This window comes from Bombus vosnesenskii, unplaced genomic scaffold (assembly GCF_011952255.1).
Source record: "Bombus vosnesenskii isolate JDL3184/JDL3185 unplaced genomic scaffold, Bvos_JDL3184-5_v1.1 scf7180000013311, whole genome shotgun sequence".
NCBI lineage: Eukaryota > Metazoa > Arthropoda > Insecta > Hymenoptera > Apidae > Bombus > Bombus vosnesenskii.
In genome coordinates this window covers 289,612-311,145 of record NW_022882959.1, presented here as the reverse complement: position 1 = coordinate 311,145, position 21,534 = coordinate 289,612, and the positions used below count along the sequence as shown (strand labels likewise).

Sequence of the window (21,534 nt, the reverse complement as noted above, 5' to 3'; positions counted from 1 at the left end):
CCGTGGAAGAAACCGAACATCAAAATAAATACACTTTACTATAACCAAAATTGTCAACACAATAAATCTGTGTTTATAAGCCTGATTATAGCTAAGAACCGTATATCGGCAAAAGAGTAATTGAACAAGCATGTTTCGACACATGATACAAGAATGAATTACAGCAGTGACAGAATATTGAATTTTCTTTTCTTTCCTTTCCTTTCCTTACTTTTTGTTTCATACATACGTCGTTTCATTTGCTAATCGTAATGGAATATGTATACTTATTTACACAAGAAACAAATCGAACGAGAGACACGACTTTCTTTCACCTTCTGATGACATCCTATATATATATATATATATATATAAATATATATACTACCACCATCTTTGCACCCCGTTTTCTTCTCGACGACACGCGGTTGGAATGGAACTAACCAACCTGATTTTTTCAGATGCCTTAAAAATTCCACATTTTTACATTGTCTGTGACATTTTTGTGGCGCATTTCCACGGTATCTATCATCGTGTGCAATTCTAATGTCTGAACACACGACTTTCGTGGGGCAAACCCTTCAACGACGAGAACGCACCTCGCGTCAGAGTTCGAAACATCGCAGCGACAAACGCACAAGTCTCAACCGGAAAATAAAAGACATAGGTTATAGAAGAGCACGCGGTAGGATACAGACGAAACTGCGTACTTTGTTTTTGCACTACAGTTTACGCTGGACATATTACCGGGTTGGGTATAGAATAAAAGCAGCGTATATTAGAACGGGTCGTTGACGACGGAGATATAGCTCGGGCAATCGAGGAACAGAGACGCTTAAAATACGAGAAGACAGGCATTGACGTACCGTAAAGTTGCGTGTAGAGCGTAGTAGTAGACACATTTCCACGAAGGAGGAAAGTCATGGAGGGTGTACGGATCGATGCCTGGCTAGGAAATGGTCCCGAGCAGAATGGCAAAATTTCCTCGTAATATCGCGCATTGCCACCGGATGAAACTGACTCGCTGTACACTCGTTCATCTACGCGACGATCGTCCCATGTCGTTGTTTATCGCGAACGCGTTTTTTCCGTTGCCGGGCAAGAAAAAACAGCGTGTCTCGGCACACGACGTGTCGTATAAACGCAACCACCCTTATTTCACAATCTCCTCGAAAATGATTTGAGATTATACAGAAATTGGTGAGAACAGATCGGGTGTCACGGCCACAACGGTGACCAGTAGAGCGCACACGTTCGATACCACGCAGCATGCAAAATAGCAATTCACATAACCGGGCTGCGTTTTACGATAAATGTCTATATGTGATCAATGATCAATAACTAGACCGAGAACATGCGGCCACGAGATACACTCGCAAGTTTCGAAAGCATGCATCATAACCTCGGACATAAGCGACGTTCGCGTGTCTCGCAATAAATTTCATTGATAAGAAAACACTCACTGCCAATGCTGAGAGTTCTCCATCGAGTTTTCCGCTTAGAACCCTTGCCCATCTTTCGCGAAGACCGAGCTGGTCCTCCTCCCTTCTGTCTCTCGTCTTCTCAGCGATCTCGGCCAACTTTCTACAGCGACAGCTCCACCAAAACCATGTTGATCGCGATTGATCTTGCTACTACCTTGGCGGTAGCATTTTAACAACTGTCCGCCGACCAGTGTGTCTCACGTTGCTACTCTTATCGAGAGAAAAAGCTTTGGAACGATACGAACCGATAAACGAGACCTATCCGTAGCAGAAGACAACTCTAATACGTAATCCGCGCCGCACGAATAGCGACCACATACTGCTGTCCCCACCTCACCCCTCCCTTTTGGTCCCCACCCTGCTCCAATGGAACCCCTACTTCTAGCTGTGTCACGTTCGACGTAACTCGCTGAATGTTCAACCTCTAATCACGTTTCCACAACTTCGAAAAGATCTTTTTACAGAAAATGTATGTTTGCGAGATTTTTGGACTAAATCGTAATACACGAATGCACACACGTTGAATGTCATGCGAATTTCTAGTAGCAAACTTGACTAAAAGTTTGTCTTCGTGATTGAAACGTTTTGAATAGGAGCCAATTGCCACATGCGCAATAGTATTACGTTTCTGTGTCACGATTGGATGTTGCCATGGTAACCGATGTAAACTTTCGTTCGCCATTTTATCCGGCTTTAGATGTAACAAAGGTATAAGATTCGTTTCATCTCAAAGTATTTTAACTGGTCTTTCTTTTTCAAATCTACTCGTTCCAATAATTGTCTTTCATTTTTCCAAGAGAATAGCTATCTTGTGGTTATTCGTTATTTATTTCCTGCGCATAAATATCTGTAGAATTTTATTCTTTCGTATCTTATTTTTATAGGTTAGACAAGTACGTATCTAAACGAGTAATTATGATAAAAATATTGTCTCTGCGTGAATTTGATTGCCCTTCTGCCGATGACTTGGCTACTGTTGCACTTATAGAGGACGTTTTACATTACTGTGATTGTGATAACCTGACCAATGAATTACGACCTTTTGCCAAATATCTGCGAGACTATCCAGAAGTTTCTATTACTTCTGATATTCTTGCTACACGCGAAACGGCACGCACAGCTTGTGCCGGTGATTTGTTTTTACCAGTTTACGATAGCATCTTTAGAAGGCTGGCTAGCGTATGCAGAGAGAAAGGATTAATCGATGCTGTTTGTCTGGCTGCGTCCGCAGAACCGCAAGAAATTACACCAATCTTGCATTTGATAGCTACGAGGTATTAATAACAGCTGGTACAGAAATATTTGTTTAATTTTAATATCTGATTTTCCATTATTTTAATTTTAGGCTCAAGTGGATGTTAGATTTAGTAGACAAAGGAATATATCAGAAAGAAACTTTACCTACTTCTGGATCTGGATCGGTTGCGGACGTTGTTCACACAAGGGACTGGGAAACATCTTTGGTACGGTATTAACATAAACCGCAGTATATGTTTCTCGCGGTATATGTTATATTCGCAGTATTAATTTGTAGGCCAGGTGTATCTCATGGCATCCACACTGCGCGCGACTAGCAGTAGTTACATGGGACGATCGTATACGTATATTTACTCGTGGAGCACCGATAATACCGATTTTAAGACACGGCGCTCAAAAGTCTGTTTGTTGTATAAATTGGAGACCATTCGCTGGCAAAGAACTGGCAGTAGCGTGTCACACAGGTGTCTTAGTTTGGACGATAGAATTAGGGGCAGCCAGTAATATTCTCAGTCACGCGGTGTTGCTAAAACAAAGAAATCATGCTCCTGTAACAAGCGTTAGATGGCATCCGCAGGGTGATCTATTGGTATCTTGTTCTCCAGCTGATACACGTATGATTATCTGGGATACTTCTAAAAAAGAGGGTGTTCCATTGAGACGAGTCGGAGGTGACGGCCTATGTTTCGCTCGTTGGTCGTCTTGCGGTTCTCATTTGTTTTCAGCCTCGTGTAGAAATATATTTAGGTATACCGTATTATTGGTTTTGTATTCTTATCTCTTACGTCGCATACAATTTTATTTCACGTATTAACAACTATGCATAGAATTTGGAACACAGGAGTAGCAACGTTATGGCACGCAGATAAATGGACAGTGCCTAATGGTCGTGTGGCTGTTGCGTGTTTCGGTCCTAATTTGACTCTGTTGTTTGCATCGAACGAAGACCCTGCCACAATCTTTTCTTTACCTCTGCAAGAAAATATTTTCGATGTTAAGAAGCCTTCTCTCGACGACGTCAAACTGGCCGTGCCTCTGATGGATTTAACAAGAGTTAACTTTTCGTTGGATGACAGTGGCAGTTACGTTACTGTCGGCGGAAGAATAACTGCAATGGAGTGGGACCCTACAGGAAGATATCTTGCTATCCTCTTCCAGGTATGTTCCTTCTCGAAATTTAATTCAAAAGATAATAGTCTAACGATAGATCTGTTAATTACTTAGGACAGCCCATACATCGCATTGATTAAAACCAAACTAGGAAATCTGTCACGTGTGATTGACGTTAAACCGAGTTGTCTTATAAAGGGATTTCCGGGCGAAGTTCCTAATTGCATGGACTTTTATCAAAAGTGTCAAAAAGGATCAGGCAATGTAATTTGTTTAACAATTGTATGGAGTAGTGGTCGTATCCAACACTTTCCAATAATCGAGAAGAAAATTGCTCCTGTTACGAATACGAGTACTTCAGTTTCATCGCACTCGTTGTTAAGGCACGATACATACAATTTCGATTTGACTGCCATTTACTGATTATATCGATTGTTATCTTGTCGAGCAAGAGCTACGAAAATTCTATCTTTAGCTTTTTTTTTTATCTGTTAATTTTTATACAAGGGTCCAAATATTTTTGTTAAACGGAGTATGAAAGAGCAATAAATCGTTCGTTCGTATAGATCAGGCACGACGTTCTCGCATGCCACATCACGTCCCGTCAGAAATTATATAATGTTTCATAACCGATCCGTCAACGTGCCTAGGGGAAAAAACATCGTTCAGCCCCGTGTTAAGTTCTAATGTGCTATCTTTCTAACGTATGGGATATACTACGAGACGGCTCTCGGGTTCGGTACCTAATTATACGAAGTCACATGCAGAGCGCACGTCTTTCTATTTTTACGTCGCTTGACCGAATGCTGAACGTCGACACGTACTTATGTATATATGCGATGCGTCCCGCACTATTTTCAATATATTTTACGGCGTTATTTATCCATCGTTCTAGAAACTCCATCGTCCTAAATATAAGTTTCTCAAACGCAGTTTTTTTTTACGATTTACAAGATATAGATTTCATAGACTGCATAGGAAAACTCATTGAGGAGTATACTCACACTATAATGTTCAATTACTTCATTATACTTTACTTTCTATTTTTTTCTATTAATCATCGTCATATCGGTTACCATAGAAGACGTTTCTTCGAGAGATCAATGCGTATTTCTAGTAAACGTAAAAATCAGATATTAAAAAAATAAAATTGTAATTCTAATTTCTAATAGTAAGTACACTTACAATTGTGCCGACCATAATTAGGATATCTGTTGACATTTGGTACAAGTTGAAAGTTCTTCCCTATTCTTATATCTTGTAGTTACTTTATTGTAAATTTGTTTAATAGTTCGTATCATATAAATGCGAAACAGCGAATAAAATAAAATCGTTTGGTTTTCCAATAAATGTAATAACTAAATAGAATAACGTTTTTGATGGTCGATGTATATAACTAAAATTCAAACTAAGGACATTTTCAACTTCGTTTCTAATCAGAGAAACAGTTGTCAATTGTCATCGTGGTACTGATCAAATGGACGGAACATGGAAACTCAATCTCACTTACGTAGATAGCCTTTTGGAAATCGCGAAGGGACGAGTCGCGTTGAATCCCCTTCGATTAAACGTTCGTTAAGGCACCTTTTTTTTCTCTCCCTTCTTCATTCTTTCTCTGTTATTGCATCCGTATGGGGTGTACGATCGAAATCCTTTTTCCAGTATATTTATTTTAATGGCAGTCGTACACATGCGGTGACTATGGTACGAACGGAGTTGACAGGTGCCTGGACAAAAAAGCGTGGTCGAGAGCTGGCATAGTATGTATAATGTAAGCATAGAGGGCTGGCAGGCCACATGTGCCACTCTATCACTTATCTACCCGTAATATGACGTATAACCCGACCATAAGATGCAACTGTGAACGCATGCGTGCATATATGTATGCGTGCGTATGCGTGAGTGCAGCAGTCAAGATGTACAGTACATACTATATACACGCATTTATACATACACAAGGGTTGAATAGAAGGATGCACGATCGCGCTTCTGTGTGCGTTTGCTTGGAAGAAACAGAGGACATTCCGACTTTCGAGGATCACGATGTCGCCAGAATCGCTATGGAATCATAACAACGCGTTTTGGACTGGCCAGTCAATGAACCAAGTACGATAGTCTACCATTTTTCTTATTCTTCCTTGGCTCGTTCTAACTTGCTCGGATTCTTTAATGCGACTATACATGACAAGCCACATACGCCAATTAGAAAGTATCGCGCATTTTGTTTTATCGTACTTAAAAGAATGCGATAATAAGAAAAGTTGGGTAATGCAATAAGAATAATATATAGTTTTCTACGAATTTTCGTGCTGTCCTCCATTTGTACTTTTATATTTAGATATTAGTCGTAGGTTAGTACATTTGAGAAGAAATTAAACGGTCGAGCATATTCAATCTACTAACTTTTAATGTTCCTTGTACCTTTAAATTCCTCGTATTCCCTGCTATACTTTCAAACCGTTTCTCTAAGCAATCCAAATTCCTATATAGCTTTAAACGACACGAAAATCATTTACACGAAACCACGAAATGACAAATCTTTTCTCAAGTCTGCTTCCTCGTCCCTTTCAGAACCGAGCTTCAAGTTGTTTCCACAGCTTCAAATACAGACAGCTGTTATCTTAAATTGAGCAAAGAGAAGCAAACGAAACTTGAATTTTGTTCAGTTTCAGAATGGTAGGGCATTTTTGAACTAACGAGACCAATACAGCGTATAGTATACGAAACATGGAGCGCGAGAGGGTTAACATAATGGAAATAATTTCCAAAACTTTAGGTACATCCAGCATGCGGTATTCCATCGACACGCCCCTAAACTTACCAAAAACTTGAAACAACTAGCGACGGTTACCCTAATGCGGCGTAAAGTATTCGAAACATAAGCAACGCAATACCGAATGAAGAACGCAACGATATCAAGCGCATTTATGCGAAAGTCCGAGATGCGAGGAAGGAGAACGAGGAGGAGGAGGAGGAGGAGGAGAACGGGGAGGTCAGTGAAATAATAGTAGGCTGTAATAGGAGGAAGGAGTGAACGACTTGCCCTCATGTGTGCGCGCGAAGAAGCTGTTGTTAATAAGTGACGCGTGTGCGGCAGCTGGTTTTACGTTTTTTGCCTTGCACCCGATTCTCGGGGTTCGAGCGACGAAAGATCGGTCTAAGCACCCCTTCTCCCGCCACTTTCACCGCTTCCATCTCTCGCCCGAGGCCCGATGCACCTCGACTTTGAATATTCCTTAACAGATTTTCAAAGAGATACCGATCGCCACGCGACGTCCAACTACCGAATCGCTTCTCGGCGTCAATGACCGGTTAAAAATAAATCCTGCGCTCTGGATAACTGTAAGAATACTTTGAGAAAGGAAATTAAAACTCGTATACGTTCGATTAATTTTCAGCGATCCTTTGGTAATTTATAAAAGTACGATGTACAAAGTAATCCATATGTACACGCGTACGGACACGCGTGCACGCATAAGTCAGGCATAACGTAATCTATGCTTTGGTAGAGAGTTAATTTGTAAACCGCGACCAACTCGCCGATTCTCATTCGCAACAACCCCGTAGATCCATGCACCGCCCTCTCGATTCTTGGATTCTGGATCCGTCAAACAACCACCACCACCGCCGCCACCTCCGCGATTCCACGCCCTCCCATACAACGTCCGCTTCTTTAACCACGAAGGCAATACCGATCGATCCTGTTCAGCAGCCAATCAAGGGAATGCCGGTCGATTAATCGCACGAATCAAAAGGCATTCGGACAACGCTAAACAACGGATGACGCAATCTGGTAGCAGTTCGTCAGCCTCGAAGACAATCCATCGGGTATGACGATCGGTTCGAACGATCTAAGAAGAGACAAAAACGTGCCGTGGAAGACGAATTCGAAGGAGCAGCAGCGAGGGAAAAGGGAGACGACAGACGCGCACGCAGATGTGTCGTGCCACCCTGAAACCGACGAGGTCGAGGCAAGTGCAGAGAAATGCACAAGTGCCGGACGATCTTCTCTTCTCCTCTTCTTATTTTTCTTCTTCTTCTTCTTCTTTGCTTGCACGAGGGAAACGAAGCACGGCCACGCGAGTGGGCGGCGCGTACCCTTCTCGAAGATTTCTTTCCTTGCTTCTGGCGCAGGGATGGAGGGGATCCTCCGTGTCGTCCGCTGGAAGAGCACTACGATGTCTTGTCCTGGCTGATAGTCGTCGCAGTGACGCGGGAACGGGTGTAGCCGAGCTGTATCTTCAGGATCGGATAGGCGCAAAGTGTCCAGGCGTTCGTTCGGCCACCCTGTAGCCGCTCGATTCTTCCTCGTCGCGATCAAGATCGCGCCATCGCGCGTGACGCGTAGACCTTGACAAGTGATAAGCTTATCACGTTGGAAGAGTCGTCGACGATTTATCGAAGAAGAAATTTTCTGCGACACGCTCGGTGTCCGCGGAGTTTGTTTGGGGAGTCTGATCGATCGGGCGGATCTCGTAAGTGGACAGTGTGAAGTTTTCTCGGACGGAGGTTATTAAGTTGGTTGCAGCATCGTGATGTCGTTGGTCGGTTGGTGATTCGATAGCACCGATTTCTTAAGTTGGTTCGATTTGTGATCGATGGTCGCGGCATTCGCAAGAAGGAGAATAAGTAAATACGTCGTTAACGAATGGAACGAGAAACGAATTCCGCGTCGAACGTTGTTTTCGAGCGTGGATATCGCGACGAGCATCGAGAGTTCAAAGTCAAACGATCGGAACTAAAATTAGTAAACGGTAGTTGAAAATAACGGCAACTGAATTTTATTAAAGGTCCATGAACCTATGCGAGCTTCATTTATCGTCGAACATACGGTTCATTCATGAATGCTATCGCACGTTAGTTGGAGGCTCGGTAATTCCAGAAATTCCTGCAATACCGTTTCACTCACGTGCTACTCGCGATTACTCGACCCACTATCGCTTTCTATCGCGCGTCACTCGTTGCAACATCCCGACTCGTCTTCTTAAAGCCTCTGTAACTTTCCGTTATACGCCAGCCTGCCACGTATAATTTTGCCAATGAATGCCAACCTTCCGTTCCGTATCGCGAAGTCAATTTTATATCGGAAAATTTACGGAAAAACGAAAGTTTCAGGTTGCGGCGACATGCATCTCGAAGATTACCACGCGAACAGAAACGAAGAGGACGTGCAACGGGCGGTTTCCAAGAACACGAAACAGGAGGCTTTCAACAGTTTGCACCTGGCACCTGTCGCGACCATAAACACCAGCGATCAATCCTGTTGGATCGCTTCTCACGCAGACAGCGTCTCCTCTCCCGTTCTGCCAAACAATTTCAGCCCCAGAGAGTACACGGACTGGGAGCAACTCACCACCGTCTTCCAGTATCCCTGTCAACCGTATTCGTCCACAGACAGGTCGCCAGTAAGCACAAGTAGCGAAGCTACCACGCCAACCTGGAACAATGTCGTTCGCAGCGAAGCATCGGACTGTTCCAATAGCCAAAGATTACCATCCGTTGGTTCTGCATTCTCTTTCTCAAGAACTTTCTGTAATACGATCTATCCAGAGTACCAGGGATATCAGGATTACCAAGAGTATCAGGACGACGTATCCTTGACCTCTTTGCCCCTCGTCCTTCATAATCAAACGGACGATCAGGCGTTCAACGGTTGCATGCAGGCAGCCACGGACGAATTCGATCTTAGTTTAATCAGAGGCGATCCTACGTCGTTGTTAAGCAACGTGGAGTCTCCTTCTTCCCCGTCGTCCACGTACCTGGAAGAGCTTCAGGATCCGTTTTCCAACCTGAACGGATCTTGCTACGCGGTTGGACACTTGGTATCCGGCCAGCAAACCTGCGTTTCCACGATGAATTTCGTCAACGATACTGGATTGAACGACGGATTTGCGAATCAAGTTGTTCTGCCCAGGAACGAAGGACTGTTGCTGACCGACAGAAGAGTGCCGGTGTCCAAGCCTGCGAGCGACACGGACACCCGAAGCAAATCTTTCGGTGAGTCTAAAGCTGTTTTTAGTTAATATTCGTCGACCATTAGTATATATGTATGCGTATCGATTTACGCGATTCTTAAAGTACAATTCGGTAAGCTGTCGTTATGGTCATTGGTTTGTTTCTCACTTTTTTTTCACTTTTTTACGCTATTTATGCGTTTGATTAAATTATAGTGTATTACGCCGAAGTGTAGCAGCATATTTTCAATCGTAAATTTCATATTTCAAAGGAAATAATCTTAAATCGTATCTTGCTATAGCACTCTGTAGTATACTTAGTAAGACGTAAGGTACTTTCGGGAGCCACCGATCTCGCACCGTTCAACGATTAATCGTTCTCTTTCTCGTTACCCGATGTACGCAGGAAGTGGCGGTAAGAATCATGCTTGTTTTAAGAACGTGACAAATAAATAGAAATACGAAAAAGTAGCACTCGACTACCACTCTCGAGTGCAGCGAGTAGTTTCGAGTAGTTTCCTTAACGAGTCTCGAGATCTACGGCTTGTTTACACGCTGATGACATGTTTGTTTCCGTTTCAGACTGTTCAACGACAGACGACAACTTGACGTCGACGTATCAGTGCCGATGGATAGACTGTGGCTGCGCTTTCGCCGAACAAGAGGGTCTGGTTCGACATATCGAAAGAAGACACGTGGAATCCTCGTCGTCGAACGCGCATGGACACGGAAGACGGGTTCAAAGGGACAGGGACAAGGATAAAGACAAAGAGGGAGAGGGTTACGCTGGTTCCGTAAGCGGCCAAGATGAATTCGCTTGCCTTTGGCAAGGATGTCCGCGTGTTCGACCTTTTAACGCCAGATACAAGCTACTGATTCATATGAGGGTCCATAGCGGAGAAAAGCCTAATAAGTGTCCGGTATGGGTTCTTTTATATCTCGTTATATCAAGTGGTATACTTTGTTACAGCGGTTAGTTCGAAGTATTCGTCAAACTCTCAAATACACAATATGCTAGAAGATTCACGCGTTTAAGTATCATCGATACTTATTGTCCGTAAAAAGTTGAAAGTACGTATTTTATGCGACAGCGGAAACGCAAGGAGAAATAATTATTCTTCGAATCGTTTATTCGAGATTAAGAAGTCGTTCTTCGTTCTTACTCAAAAACCCTCTTCTGTTGAACTCTTCTCGAACATGTTGGTCGAAGCGAATATGTTTCTTCTGTGGTTTTGCTTCAAACTTTCTCTAAGCTGTTGCATTTTAATCGAAACCACCATAAGTAGAGCTATGGTGTAATTAATTGTACTTTCATTTTTACAGTTCACCGGATGCAAGAAGGCGTTTTCACGATTGGAGAACCTGAAGATTCACCAAAGATCTCATACGGGAGAAAGACCGTACGCCTGTCAGCATCGCGGTTGCTCCAAAGCGTTCAGTAACAGCAGTGATCGTGCAAAACATCAGAGGACTCATTACGACACGGTGAGTTTGTTATTTTATTTAGTTATACAGATTGAAACCTGCTTGAACTACGATACCCGGATTATCATAAATGTGTGTATATATATTTAAAAGGAGGAAGGAGCAAAATCGGTCGTTTTAACAAGTCAGCTATTTGCATAACTTAAAAACATATTTATGGTTTGATTTCAATCGCCTGCGCGCGTCTGATTTAGCTATCTTGGGATAAATATCGATACAGCGTTCTTACGTTACGTAAGACGATCGCAATTAAAGAACGATATTTCATCATATGGTATTCGCATTTGCGTACAGTTGGTTTTCAATTATGATTATTCGAACAGGTGACGAAAGACGAGTAAAAAGTTGTCGCATAATTGCGTATTAATCGCTCGGTCATTTTTATTAGCAATTTATTTTCGTACAGCGATCCTTTGATATTTACGCGATCGAACCTCTTCGATATTCTTTCGTATCTTTCAACTGCAAGCGCGTGAAAACTCGAGCTATCGTTGTATCGAAGTACTTTGAAATTTGGATAAATGGATATTTTTTGTAATTAAAATTACGTAAAACGTATCGCGCGCGATATTACTCGATCGTAGAGTAACTTTAAGAAAGAGAAGCGCTTATCGCCAATGTTGAAATTTTGTAGCACGAAAGGTCAGTGAACATAAGCTGACTCGATAACTCGAAAAGCTTGCGAATTACGATACGCGAAACGTAACATTTTGCTATTGTAACAATAAAAAAATGTATTATCGCTTTAAAAAGACGCGGACACGATAATTTTGTCGCTCAACGAATAACGGCTACTTAACGCAATTATCGCTCGACAATTACCTTTTGTCCAGCTGCTTTCCAACCAATAATTACCATTACCGCCTAAATCGTTTCACTGCCGTGTAGTATCATCTGTTTACACGTACCAGGCAATACTAGCGTACACGAATAGAGCCGCTTGTACAGTTCCGTTCTTTTAAATATCCACCTAGATATCCGCGACTTTTATCGAACAAAAACAAGAATCTCAAAAGAGACGAATAAATCTGCTACGAATATTTCGCGTTATCGAATTACCGTAGCGAATACTTGCCTGTACGATACTATGTGTTCGTGTTCGAACTATAGCGAACAGCTATAGCAAAGTCAGATCAGCGCTAGACAGGAAAATAAACTTAGTTTATAAAAAATATTTTTAACAAAATGCTTGCGCAAATTTTCAGAAACCGTACGCGTGTCAGGTTAGCGGATGCGGAAAAAGGTACACAGACCCGTCGAGTCTCAGGAAACACGTGAAAAATCACTCGGAACCAACGACGCCGCTGTCCAACTTGTCATTGACATCGGACGGCAAGGCTTCGGCTAACCTGACTAAAAGTTCAAGCAACTCGCGGCACGATCCGATTTCTACTAGTTCGAGGCAACAGCAACAACAAGCGCGAACGGCGATCGTTTACACCACGGAATCGAATTATCGAACGTATAAGACTTCGGAGTCTTACGCGGACGAGGACGCGGACCTGTTCCAGACGAATCTGTGTCAGGTCGATCGGATTTCCATGAACCTTGACAGCAATCAAGAGTACGTGCCGATCGAATCTGTGAAACGCTTTCTCATCGACGATGTCAGTGCGTCAGGATCGCACGTGGAAGGTACAGGTAAGGGGAACGATTCACGATTAACGTTAGAAAGATCGGTCGCGTCGCTTCGACCGATCAACGAATCATCGATAGGAGGAGATTCTCTGCGATTTCTAAGAAATCATCGACGCATTCATACTTTACGCATTCGTATCGACGGATCATACTTTACAGGGATATCATTAAAATTTGCCAAGAATGGAAATTGTACGATCGTTTCTTTCGTACACTTTACAGCAATAACCATATTATCTTCGATCTTTTATTCATCGGGCACGTTTTATCTACTTTTATTCGTCGGCTGACCAAGAAACGTTGCAACTAATCCGATTTTGTTGTCCGCTAGAGATTTAACCTACGGCAGAGTCTATGCATCGATTTTTCGTAAAATTCGCGGAGCGTCGAACACCTTCTCGCCTATGTTCGAAGTAAATGGACGGCAAGCTCGAGAAAAATTCCGAGAACGCGCGATAAAACAGACGCGACTCCTACCGTTTCGAACAAAAAGTCGAGCAGCGTTGTTCGAGCGACCCGTACGAATCTTCATTGTACTGGTCCGCGCGTGCTGCCTTTTTCTGTCCCGGTAAATAGTAACGGCGCCGCCGATGACAGTGCGCGTTTCGCTTCCACCATGCTTAATCTCAGAGGAGGTTCAAACACGCTTTACGCGTTTACCCCACACCGAGTCTTAAAATAATATTCCCGACTTTTTTGGCCGGGAGCACACGCACGTAACGCACGCGCCAAAACAGACGACGCGGCTGCCACGTGCGACACACGCGTGCCCTTTTAAATTCCAGCCCTCGAGCCCGCGATTTTCTACCAAATAATACAGCCACATCGTCGATCCCCACTCTACTCCTTTCTAAAATCGTTCTTCGTTCGCTGTTTATCAGCGATAGGCTCTAGGCTAGGTACGGCTCGAGTGCATCGTCGTGCATACCGTATATGCGGGCGTTTCATTTTTCCAATCGTTAAGTTTCATACCATTTATGATCGACGATAATCGCTCGTTCGTATCGATACGTACGATTTCGCGCGTATTTCCATTATCGCATACTCCCTGTGGTATTTTGAACGATGTGCGGCGAGCAATTTAAAAGATATTTTAAAACAACGGATCAGCAGCCGGAAGCAGTATCTCGATATGAATTTATCGAGAGAAATTCATCGATATCGCGTTTCGTTCGGATTTATGTTTATTCATAGAATTATAAATACGCGTACGTGTATGTATATCGAAGCTAGTCTCGTCGTTGTACGTGCGTAATAATAAAATTTCGATCACCGAGCTAATGGAGTTTGATCGACTTAAGGGTCGAGTCTAGGTCTAGGTCTTTAAACTAGATTCGCGAAACTAGCGCACAGTGGTCGTTCAAATCTGTTTTCTACTTTACAGGGTACCAGGTCGAGGATGAAGTGCCCGACTTCCAAGAGCTCGGTTCCGATATCGAACAACAGTTTCTCGAACTAAGCAGCCTCGATGACGCGGTTTTCATCGACGGTTGAGAAACATGTTTATCATAGGAGGAGGATCGAAGAAGACTTCGCGGTGAACGCGCCATATTTCCAAAGACTCGTTTCCATTTCTTTTTGTATTCGATTTTTATACGCTTTCGCTCGATTAGATAAATTTCATCGACAGATATATTTTTGTACATAGACCGTTGTATATATCATTAAATACACGATTTTGACTATTACGTCCGATGTTATCTTATTTTTGACTTTTTAAGAAAAAGTGACGTTTGCTATCTGAATATTATCGATAACGTTACCGATTTTGCGAACGAACTGATTTGTTTCACGATATAATTTTGTTATTATCGCGTTATCGTTAATAAGAAAATTTACGAAATTAATACGAAGATATAGAAATTAAGAAACCTTGGCTATGCTTATAAAACGTGGACTTTTTATTTATTCGTCGTACATCGAGTCAGAGACAGCGACAATTTTTCTACGATACGATGTAATCCTCAAACGCAGAACGCAGTTTCGTCGAAAGGGCGTTCGAATTCTGACTTCTTTCTCCGAATCGTTGCACATCCTTAAGAAAACGACTCACTATACAAGTATTTTTGTACAAAATACATCGCGATATTTTCGTTCGTAGAAAGCGTTACGAACAACGAGTCCTCGTTCCTATTAATTTAATTCGAATTACTTGAATTCGAAGCATTCCAATAAGTTTGAAGAATAATAAGAATAACAATAATAAGAAGAATAATAAACTCGTGATTTGTAAAATTTTTAACGATCTAGACTTCACGAGTCACGAGTTATCGATATTAATAAGTACCCCGTTGCTTATGTTAACAAAACTTACGTGCTAGTAAAACCGATGAAATTCCGCAAATTGTACATTAACTGGTTATTCCGTTTGAGGAAAAATGACAAAATTGTAAAAAGGAAATACTTGATTCGTTGTTTGTCGATCGACTAACTGCGTTCCAGTTGATCGATAGATCTGGTGTAAAAACTTGGAAGGATATATTTCGAGTCAACTAAATTAGATAAATCTGTGGCGGCACTCGACAAGCATCCGAGCTAATCGGATTAGTCTAACAGCTTAAGTACCGCCTTCTCTTTTTTTTTCCCTATATCGAGCTTGTCGTTAACCTACTGTAATGGCCCCTCGCGCGGATCGTAACGATGACATGCTGCAGCAAGCTTTGTATAAAAAGCAATCTGACCCACTACAGAGATGTTTTAGTGGCGATAGGGTTAAGCAACGGTTTATTTTCAAGCTGTGCTGCACCGAGACGGTTTCGCCCCCTCCGCCAGTTTGTCGCAAATTAGTTTGAAGAAATTGTTCAGCGCCTTGGTTTGTATCTCCTGCAACAGACGGAAAACACGACGAATTAACGTTTGAAACGTGATTCGCTATTAATCGAGCTCTTGTAGAAGAAACGTGCTCGTAATGCCGAGTACTCACCCCGTTGATCGTGATCGTTGGAACGAAAGAGAGTCTCGCGGCCAACTCTTTCGTTTTCTCGCCATACGCGACCAACAGATCGTCCGACAGAGAACTCTTGATGCACTCGTTCATCTTCTCTTGGATCTGCTCGCTCAATCCTACGTTCTTGGCACACTGGAAAATCGTTTCGTACTTTTGTCTCGAAGAAAAGATTCCTCGGGTAACAGGTTTGCTTTAATCCCGTCGCGAACCTTCGATTTTTATATTTTAAGTTTGTTCTTATTTCGACGAAGCAGCAAAATTCGTCGTATTTTTAGGCGATCGTTTAACGTAAAGTTCAAGCTAAAGGATTATTAATCATACGACGTTAACGTTAATTGTTACGTTAGAACGGTGTAAACGGTTAATGAAAAATTTGTGTAGCGCGAGTTTCTTTATCGACGAACTTGTCAGCTTTTAATCCATCGATATTTGCTCTTCTCTTTAACATGCTTAAAAATCGATACGAAAATACACGAACACTTGGCTAAAAACTTGGCCACTGATTATCTTCCTTTTCTATCAGCCGACTATCTATCAAAATTTTAATTGTTTTCCAAATTACCGATCGATCTTTGATTAAACGCGTTTCAAGAACAGATATCAACGGATCCGAGATAGCGTCAAATATCTTCGCACTGATTCGTAGAAACGAAACATTTCCATTTGGCGAGAAAGGCCTTTCCTCTTTTGTTCTCCTCCTCTTTTATCCTTTCGGGCTAATCGACTTTCGGGAATCGGTCAACCAAACGATTTTCCAACAATTTACCTACGATTTCCGATTACTTTTGTTCTCACAGGGCAATTATAAATAAACGATTCTAAACAATTCTACGCGCGTTTTAGAACATTTGATATAGGGCACTGTATATCGAAGAATTTCTAAAAAGTTTGCACAGTAGTATCTAACAACGTGTGAAAATTCAATGTCTTTTATTGGTTTAATTATATTCGGTTAAATTTCTAGTTTCGAGAAAGATGGCAGAAAAGGTAAATAAAAATAACGAGTACCTGTGAAAGAGAGGATGGCGGAAACTGCGAGGTCATTGCGCAACCAACTAGCGCCACGGTATGTTGTTGAACCTTATCAGCCGTTTCTCCGTTCTGAATCGCGTGAATACCGCACGCCTGAGCCTTGTTCCCATTGCACTCAGCTTCTCCGTGCTGACACGCGAAGCGCCATTTTTGCGTGATTGGATCTTGCCAATGCTATTTATTTAGATGTAAATAAGTATATAAGAATAAATGACATACGGCTCGATTCGTACGATACGTTGTATTTGCCGACGTTATTCTATTTCTTATTTATCTATCGCGTTTAGCGTAAACCGTATTAGTTGCGCGTCCGACATAGTAGGTAATGACATAGCAAAGTGCGATAGGACCACTCACCGATGCTTTCCCGTACGGAACGAAAGTGACTCTGATGTAATCTTTCAATACATCGTATTGCGGCAATAGTTGCTGCTTGATCCACCGTATGCTATCTGGGCATAGCGATTCGTAATAAACTCCCACATCTATCGCTGCATTCGACTCGCCGCCGGCCACCTACACAGTTATCACAGAACGATCACGAGTCTACGATATGGTTGTCGATCATCTTACGCTTAATTATATTTTAACCGACGAATTAGGTTCAAGTTAGTTTAAGCGAGCGTAAATTAGTACAAGTTATCGTAAGAGACTGTCGTTTGGCGTAGTTTGCGAGAGAGGTAATCGGAAGCCTCGTAACCCCATAGGGGAGTCGATAAAATTCGGCTATTGCTATCCTACGTTTACATAAATTGTGCGAACGATAGGTATATTATTTAATATTTCGTTGATATAAATTACAAATAGATTAGAAATAAAAAATGTGTGTGCGATTACATTTCAATACAAAGGTACCTGAAAGCAGATTTTCACGCAACTTTATATTTTTATTTCGGCTTGTAATAAAACGTTCTTCGTCCTTCCAAACATTACAACGTATGACAAACTAGAATAAAATTCTCTGTTATATAGATATCGTGTGTATCCCGTCTTCCGTTCTCTATACTTATCACTTATCGAATTGGTATTTTTACAATTAAACTAAAGGAATGGAGTTTCGATAAGAATATGCTTTAATATTAAACATTATAACAAATATCTTTTATGTTCGATATTTTATATACGTACGTTTCTCGATATGTATATCTATAGATATAACCATGATCTAACGATAATTACTACAAATAGTCGGCGTGTTATAAAGAATTGTATAATGTTATTTATTTGCTCTGTGATTAATTAATCAATTTGACAATTCGATCAGTGATTAATTTAATGACATTATAACGAATATTTTCGTAATAAATTTCTATAAGTAACCTCTCGTAGCTTTTGGAACAAAGAAACAGGATCATCGCGAATAATCGATAAACAGGTTTCAATGTTGTACGATACTCGAGGGGAAAAACTTCTTGAAAACCGGCTTTCGTCTTGATAGCTTTTTTCATCGATGTGTCAAAATAAGAACTTTCAGATTAGATTTACCACGAATGTCAATTATTATTTCATGTTATATACTTGTTATTTTAAAAGTCGGCAACGATATTAAAACAAAGATACGACCAACAGATCAAACTTTTTGATAATTTGAAATTTGAAATTTTATTTCTGTCTCTTCATTATCTAGTAAAAGGAATCATAAAACGTAAGCAAACTTCAACAGCGAATTCAACGTAAGTTGTGACAAAAATCTGTTGGAAACAATAGGTAATTATAATTTAAAGACAATTTGCCCATTATAATACTGTCGTCGTATAACCAGTTATCTTAACCATGATGGGAAGGAACGAGTCAACACATTCATGGTAATAATTCATTTATCGAGCGATTTCCTCTTTCTTTGTTTCTAATACATCGTTTTATTTACATTCGAAATACATGTCACATTTAGTGCAAAAAAAATACGATATAAATAGCTTTACTTACTATATTTAAAAATTCTACATATTAAATGGAAATAGAAAGAGAGAGAGAGAGAGATTCTACGTTTTAAATGGGAACAAATACAAGGTCTACATGTCTATAGAAATAAATAAAACTTTTATAACCTAAATAAGCGGAAATTTCACATTCCAAATGGGAATAATAAAACATCCTATATTCCAGATCTCTTTCAAATAAAAACATATGGAAATTCTACATTGAAAACTACAATAAAAAGACATCCCACGTTCTATGTGGAAATGTACAGAAACTCGACATTCTAAATGGAGAATCTTACATTTTAAGTGGAAAATAAATAAAAATTTCACACGTGAGATAGAATCTCTTATGAACACATATTTATCGAAAATACAAACTATGAAAAGTGAAATTAAAGGAATTCTCACTTACCAAAGCACTATGGCCGAGGAACGCGACAGCGAGTATGGCCGTGATCGAGCTGCTCGTACTGAACAGGTAGCACCGCATGGTCTTTCTGGTATACCGACAAACTGGCCAACAGCTTTTAAACCAGCTTTATCTATAATCTATAGTCCACAGTCTATAGCGACGTCGAACCTGTGCCAAGGAGGGAGACTTTGAAAATGTAGGAGGGGCCGATAGAAAGAGCGATACGAGAGAGGCAGGGAAGAGAAGAGAGACGGGAAATCGTACATAGTAGACGGTACTTCATACGGTACTACAGACAGTAATTCACATGTAACTTCACTTTCACTACTAAAGAATACAATGATGTAGTAATGGGTTTGCGAATTAATCGATTAAATTAATAACGAAGCAATTAACAGTAACTTTTAATGTAAAAACCATGTGAATTGCGTAGATATACAGTCTTTGTCATTCATTATGTTATAAAAAGTAACATAATAAGGAACAATATTTATTGTTTACATTTGTGGACAAATATATATTCGATTTTCATACATATCCATCTATTTTGATATTTGATAAATTATTGCAAGAATATTTTCGGTTCATTCGTTTTTAAATAATTAATCAACAATTAACACTTTACCGATCGATAGCCGATTAGTTGGTTTTTCGTCGCCGACGCCTACCGACCGATAACCTATTAATCGGCTTTTTGTCGTCGACAATCTTTCTCATTATTTGAGCAGTAATTTGTTATTTGGTACTAAGGTACTTTGTTCAGTTGCGTTGCTTCGTAAGCTCCCACAGTTTTATACCAATTTGAAAGACGCACCACTCGCGATGAACAAAAAGAATGGTATTGGAGAGTCTAAACCGAAACAGAACCGGCGCCAGGGAGAATCTGCGCCCGAACTGCCGGTCGGACGTGCGTATGCTGTTGAACTGCTAGCAGTCGGTAAAGTGTTAATACTACACAGAGATAAAAAACACTGTTGATCGTAGAACTGAAAATATCATAACACTTTAACATTTACAATATCGATATCTCTTGACATTGTACAAAGCGACGAATGCAAATGTCAAAATTAGTATTTCACATTGTTTGCACGATAAAACAACACATAATTTAATCGATCTACCATATTCGCTACAAAATTTCATCTGTATAGCTACTATATGTAACAATCTTATACAAAATAAAATTAAGGATCGATTCCCTGATGAAATTTCAATGGTCTCTTATTTTCTTTTAGATCCCTTAATATTTCGTTAGCTCGTGTCTTGAAAGTTTCTGCTAGCTCTGCACTTTGCTGCACACCATCGCCCCTCTTGTGCATTATAGACAAATTAGCACAAGCATATGGGTTATTTAATTCGCAACATTTTAATGACAGTTTATAGGCCTCTTTTAAATTCTTTTCTACGTATCCTTCGATACCGCTTAAGTAAATGCCTGACAAAAAGAAGCAAGCTTTCTCTTGGTTTAAATCGCAAGCTTTTTTTAATAGTTTCATTCCAAGCAAGACCTGAGTACCCCTGACTGGCTCAAGTTTTTCTTGAGATATCGCAAGAGCGCCTGCGTGAAGGCAGCCTCTTGCATCGTCCTTATCACAACCTCTTTGCATGTATTTGAATGCTTCTTTGGAATCTTTCTCACATTCTGTACCTATAAAAATTCAATTTGCAAATTTATAAATAGCAAATAACAGTTTCGGTAAATACTAGTTACCATTAAATATTAGTTAATTACGTAAGATATTAAACGAACGATATAAATTTGAAAAAGATAAAACATGATATAAATAACATATTTGGCGAAGAGACGAAAATACCGTGGGCAACATTTTGATTTTCCCGGTACGAGGCACGCGCCATTTTTACTCACCCATTACTCTGTAATCGCCGTATTTTGTGCAACTTTTCCCATAACCGCGTTCGTCACAATTTTTCTTATACAGATTTAGCGCCTCCTTGGGATTTTGCTTAATAGATTCATGATAATCACCCAAAAGATGGCAAACTATCGAAAAATGTCAAACATTTGAGATACGAGGTTAGAATCACCAACAGCCTCGGTGCTTACCTTCAGCTTTCTTCTCACTTAAACATCCAAATTGATATTCTATATAAAGATTCTTTAAATATTCTTCTACCTCTTCTTTCTTTTTAAAATCGTATGCCGCCATATTAAGTGATTACTTTTGAGTTACTAGCGTCGGGCAAACTTATCAGAAAAATAAGCACATGGTTTCTATTTTAAAGACCAATCAAACGATGAAACGGTATGCGTGCGCATCCCGTAATTTTTCGAACGAGCGCAAGTCGACAACCA

The 21,534-nt window shown here is 40.7% G+C and overlaps 5 protein-coding genes across 8 annotated transcripts in view; 2 read left to right on the top strand and 3 right to left on the bottom strand.

Annotated features, from left to right (window-relative positions):
- The window catches only part of LOC117234892 (serine-rich adhesin for platelets-like), a 51,415-nt gene extending 49,644 nt beyond the window's left edge, over positions 1-1,771 (bottom strand). The window contains exon 1 of one of the 2 annotated variants that reach the window (XM_033496466.1): positions 1,443-1,771. In XM_033496466.1, the coding sequence (XP_033352357.1) occupies positions 1,443-1,494 (52 nt within the window). In that variant the 5' untranslated portion in view covers positions 1,495-1,771. Of the gene's footprint in view, positions 1-845; positions 919-1,442 lie in introns of those variants that run through there. The other variant, XM_033496465.1, reaches the window with a different exon arrangement.
- Position 1,772: 1 nt separating this feature from the next.
- LOC117234897 (aladin-like) lies at positions 1,773-5,558 on the top strand. Of its 2 annotated transcripts, none has more exons than XM_033496474.1 (6): positions 1,773-2,171; positions 2,348-2,737; positions 2,809-2,926; positions 2,998-3,467; positions 3,548-3,878; positions 3,945-5,558. In XM_033496474.1, exons 2-6 carry the CDS (start codon positions 2,379-2,381, stop codon positions 4,251-4,253), a joined length of 1,587 nt encoding a protein of 528 aa, XP_033352365.1. In that variant the 5' UTR covers positions 1,773-2,171; positions 2,348-2,378; the 3' UTR covers positions 4,254-5,558. The 2 variants fall into 2 exon arrangements, with proteins under 2 accessions (XP_033352365.1, XP_033352366.1); XM_033496475.1 differs by having other exon boundaries at positions 3,950-4,096.
- Positions 5,559-7,469: 1,911 nt separating this feature from the next.
- On the top strand, positions 7,470-14,595 carry LOC117234955 (Krueppel homolog 1-like). 2 transcript variants are annotated; one of them, XM_033496546.1, is made up of 6 exons: positions 7,470-8,305; positions 8,946-9,827; positions 10,367-10,704; positions 11,108-11,269; positions 12,475-12,910; positions 14,292-14,595. In XM_033496546.1, exons 2-6 carry the CDS (start codon positions 8,957-8,959, stop codon positions 14,399-14,401), a joined length of 1,917 nt encoding a protein of 638 aa, XP_033352437.1. In that variant the 5' UTR covers positions 7,470-8,305; positions 8,946-8,956; the 3' UTR covers positions 14,402-14,595. The 2 variants fall into 2 exon arrangements, with proteins under 2 accessions (XP_033352437.1, XP_033352438.1); XM_033496547.1 differs by having other exon boundaries at positions 8,940-9,827.
- Positions 14,596-15,154: 559 nt separating this feature from the next.
- LOC117234916 (gamma-interferon-inducible lysosomal thiol reductase-like) lies at positions 15,155-19,364 on the bottom strand. The gene is made up of 5 exons (XM_033496502.1): positions 19,221-19,364; positions 17,244-17,402; positions 16,863-17,060; positions 15,831-15,986; positions 15,155-15,730 (listed from the first exon to the last, which is right to left on the bottom strand). Exons 1-5 carry the CDS (start codon positions 19,296-19,298, stop codon positions 15,638-15,640), a joined length of 684 nt encoding a protein of 227 aa, XP_033352393.1. The 5' UTR covers positions 19,299-19,364; the 3' UTR covers positions 15,155-15,637.
- Positions 19,365-19,604: 240 nt separating this feature from the next.
- LOC117234914 (cytochrome c oxidase assembly factor 7 homolog) lies at positions 19,605-21,475 on the bottom strand. Its single transcript, XM_033496501.1, has 3 exons — positions 21,286-21,475; positions 21,088-21,222; positions 19,605-20,868 (listed from the first exon to the last, which is right to left on the bottom strand). Exons 1-3 carry the CDS (start codon positions 21,386-21,388, stop codon positions 20,405-20,407), a joined length of 702 nt encoding a protein of 233 aa, XP_033352392.1. The 5' UTR covers positions 21,389-21,475; the 3' UTR covers positions 19,605-20,404.
- Between the last annotated feature and the right edge of the window lie 59 nt (positions 21,476-21,534).